Source organism: Pelecanus crispus, chromosome 1 (genome assembly GCF_030463565.1).
Source record: "Pelecanus crispus isolate bPelCri1 chromosome 1, bPelCri1.pri, whole genome shotgun sequence".
Lineage (NCBI taxonomy): Eukaryota > Metazoa > Chordata > Aves > Pelecaniformes > Pelecanidae > Pelecanus > Pelecanus crispus.
The window spans coordinates 174,099,554-174,103,406 of record NC_134643.1 but is presented as its reverse complement, the minus strand read 5'-3'; the positions used below and the strand labels follow the sequence as shown (position 1 = coordinate 174,103,406).

The following is a 3,853-nucleotide window of genomic DNA, read 5'->3' as shown; positions in this document are numbered from 1 at the left end:
TTTTTTTTTTTAAACTGACATTTAGTATGACATTTCAATTCCTTTCATATTTATTATAAGGGTACGTTAGGTGTAGCTATAGACAATGATCATGTATGCAGTGCATGTACTAACCTAACCAATACACTCTAACCTTATAACTACAAACGCAGGTGTTTGGTTTTTGTTTTTTTGTTTTTTGGCTTTTTTTTTGAATGGAATCTAATTAAAGTGAGGGGAAAAAGAAATAGTAGAAGTAACAAGTATTTTTCCATAGGTTGGGTACAGAATGGAGAGTGCTGTACACATCTTTTTAAAATGTTGAGGAATATTGCAATAAGCATTCTTCCTCCCACAGTTCAATCACACAACGTTCATGTTTAACTTGGGGTGAGACATACTGCCTGCACACAACCCCATGGCTTCCCACAGTGATCCCTGAGGGTTTTTTTGCTAGGATTACTGCTGTGCTTAAGTTCTGACTGTTGACATGTTAATATAAGGCACTTTTATTGACAATGGTTCCAACTTAAAGTATAATTACAGAAATTTGGCCCCAGCCCAATGTATTATCACTTCATGTTTGCTGCTCAAGGACTTCCAGGTAGTCAGGCTCAGCATGTAAATTAGCTTTAAGTTCAAAATACTCATTTTTAGTTTGTTCTAGAAAAACCTTTCTTGGCCTGGAGTACATGAGTGTCTCCATTAGCTTCAGCTCCTCATGTGTTCCAGGATAATGAACTTCCATGTCAGGCTGAAGCTGGACAATATTTTTTCTTAGGTACTCCGTGATCCCTAGTTGCTGCAGTTCTCTCTCTTTTTCAAGAATGTTTCTATACAAGCAGCTGGCATCCTGAAAAGACAGAAATTCAGCAGATTGATCTGTAGCCTTATATTTGACATTTGAACCTGTAAGAGGTGAACTGTTCTCTCTTTCCAGAAGACTTCGGCGGAGATGTTTGGAATCATTAGCTTCCTTCTCACTTCCCTCCTCCTGTTGCTCAGTATGTTTGGGACTGAAGGATGGGCTGCGGTAGACCTGAACCATGGGAGTAACCATATGTTGCTCATAGAGAGTTGCAGCTGGGCGCTCCATCGTGTGGTGTGTTGTCTTATGCCCATACATGCTGTACTGAAGGTGAACTGGACTGCTATCCCTCATTTGTTCGTCTGCTTGTTTCTTTTTGCATCTTCGTCGCCGATGCAGAACAAGAACAACTATTCCTGCTGCACAAAATACAATAGTTATAAACACAATTAGAAGACCTAATATTAGAACGGAAAGTGGGACAGCATCTGTAAGGGACCGCAGGAGGGTGTCTGCAGTACTGGTAGTAGTAGAAGAAGTTGTCACAACAAAACTGGCATGAGTTGGTAGGGCAGGACTGTTTATTAAACCTGGACACAAGACTTCACTGTTCAGGGATTTCAGTTCTTTTTTTGCTAGGTGTCCTGGAGATTTACAAAAAATATCACCCATCATTGTATTCTTACTCAATTTTCGTATCCATTTTTGCAGCCCAACAGAATCACAGGTACAGTCCCAGGGGTTGTCTTCAAGTTCAATTTGTACCAGCATATCCAGTTCATCCAAAACATTGCTCACAGGCAAATGAGCAAATTGGTTTGTTTTCAGATTTAACCTGGCGAGTGGAACACCTGAAAAGACATGGGGTGGCAAAGTCTGCAAAAGGTTGTTATTTAAGTAGAGGACCTTAAGTTTTGGTATTACATTAAATGTCCCTGGCAAAATTTCTTTGATGGCATTATATTCAAGGTACAAGTATTCAAGGTGTTGAAGGCCAAGGAAGAGATTCGGACTTAGCTTTGTTAGATGATTGCCATTGAGATACAATTTCTGTAGTCTAGTCAGATTCATAAAGGATCCTTCCTCAAGGATTTCAATGCGATTGTTCCCCAGGTGAAGCATTTCCAGACTGGCATAGTCCACAAGGTCTGATTTTAGTAATGTCTGAATAATGTTTCCAGCTAGAATAAGCTTTTTAGGATTTGGAGGAGGGGGTCCTAAATCAGACAAGCTTTCAATATTTCGCTCCTGGCAGTGCATGAGAACTCCTGAGAGCATATGGCTGGTGCAGTGACAGGGGACGGGACAATAGATTCCTGGAAACTGAGTAGTAGGCTTTGAAGTATGAAGCACTAAACGTGGTTCTTTAGTAGGAGCTTTCAGGATAGGAATCACCTTAGTTGATAGGTGACTGTCACTGACAGAGGTGGTTACAACCAAGGGCAGTGACCCTGAAGGATCTTCAAGTTCATTGACAGGATGAGTGGGACAAAGTGATTCTTTTTTCAATCGGCTTAAGATGCTGCCTTTGATAACAGGAGGGCTATTGCATACAACATCACCTATTATTGACTGAGGAGGCATGTTTTCTAGCCATATCTTCAGCTGCAGCAAATCACAGTTACAGGCCCATTTATTGTCTTCCAACTGAAGGTCTAGTATTCTACCAATGTGTTCCAAAAAGCCAACATAGGGCAATGACTGCAACTGGTTTCCACGAAGATCTAAATGGGTCAATGGGACAAAACGAAATATGTTTGGAGGAAGATACTCAATGGCATTATCATTCAAAATAAGCACTTTAAGCCTGTTCAGCTTGCTAAAGGCACTTGCTTCAACCACTGTGATGAAATTGTTGTCTGCTTGAAGAAACTCCAAGTTTTCCAATCCATGAAACATATCTTCTTTAAGTGTTTCTAAAGAATTGTGATTGATATGAAGTTGCTTAAGAAGGCTGAGACCATTGAAAGCTCCAGGCTCAATATCTGCAATATTATTAAAACCAAGATGTAGAGAGAGAGCATTAACAAGGCTAGAAAAATCATTCATGTGTAACGTAGTCAGGCCATTGTTTAACAGATTAAGATGGAAAGGCCGTGATGGTGGGACATTTATTTCTGATACCATCTTGATGCCTCTTTCCTCACAGTTTATAATCATGATATCATCCTTTTCTTCACAGGAACACAAACTCTGACAAGATCCTCTGACTGGAGAAAAAGAAGGCTGTGACTGGAAAGGATCAGATGCAACCACAAGTGAATATAGAATAAAAATCCAGAGCTTCATCTTGCCCAGCAGATTCTATTAAAAAAAAAAAAAAAAGAAAAGGAAAAAGGAAAAGTAATAGAGTCATAATTTCACAGGATTGATTTTTTTTTTTTCTTTTTCCTGGTGTAGAGGGGAGCAATAACCATTCCTAGTACTTGTCGTTAAGCTACTTCACCTTTCAAACAATATTATATTGTGCAAAAGGTTTGAAAGATTTTATAAACAGAAAAAAATATATTTAGTTTAATGTACTGAATCAATAAACACAGTCATAAGGGGAGTGCTTTAGTACTTTCATGCTGATACACCAAAGTAGGAGATAATCAGGTGTTTGTCATCTTTATTTATATACCATACAGAATGTTTTGTCAGTGGACAGCAGTAATAAACTACTGCCCCAAGCAACTTATATCAAGGCTAATACAGTATTTTGGATCGTTGCTTTGGGTCACCATACAGCACTGCAAATTTTAAGAGTACCCTGCTAAGCTTAACTTAATGTTGTCCAGCTGCTGAAGAGAAGAAAAAAGATTTGGTTTGGTTTGAAAATGTGTTGTGAGCAAAAGCCCATTCACTCAGGATACAGGGACTCTCTCCTTTGGTTCTGTATTATGTGTGTAAATCAAAAGGTATTTCCTCTGCAATCCTTGTACCCCCAAACTGGAAAGGAAGTAGACAAAACAATTCTTTTTTTTTTTTTTTACTTAAATTTTAATGCATAAGTTATAGTTTATGGAAATTTAGTGAAAGTAGGAACACAGCACATAGTAGTGTAGTATGTTTGTATATAATATA

The 3,853-nt window shown here is 38.6% G+C and overlaps 1 protein-coding gene across 1 annotated transcript; it reads right to left on the bottom strand.

Annotated features, from left to right (window-relative positions):
- Positions 1-556: 556 nt before the first annotated feature.
- Positions 557-3,076, bottom strand: SLITRK6 (SLIT and NTRK like family member 6). Its single transcript, XM_009481768.2, has one exon. It carries the CDS (start codon positions 3,074-3,076, stop codon positions 557-559), a length of 2,520 nt encoding a protein of 839 aa, XP_009480043.2.
- Between the last annotated feature and the right edge of the window lie 777 nt (positions 3,077-3,853).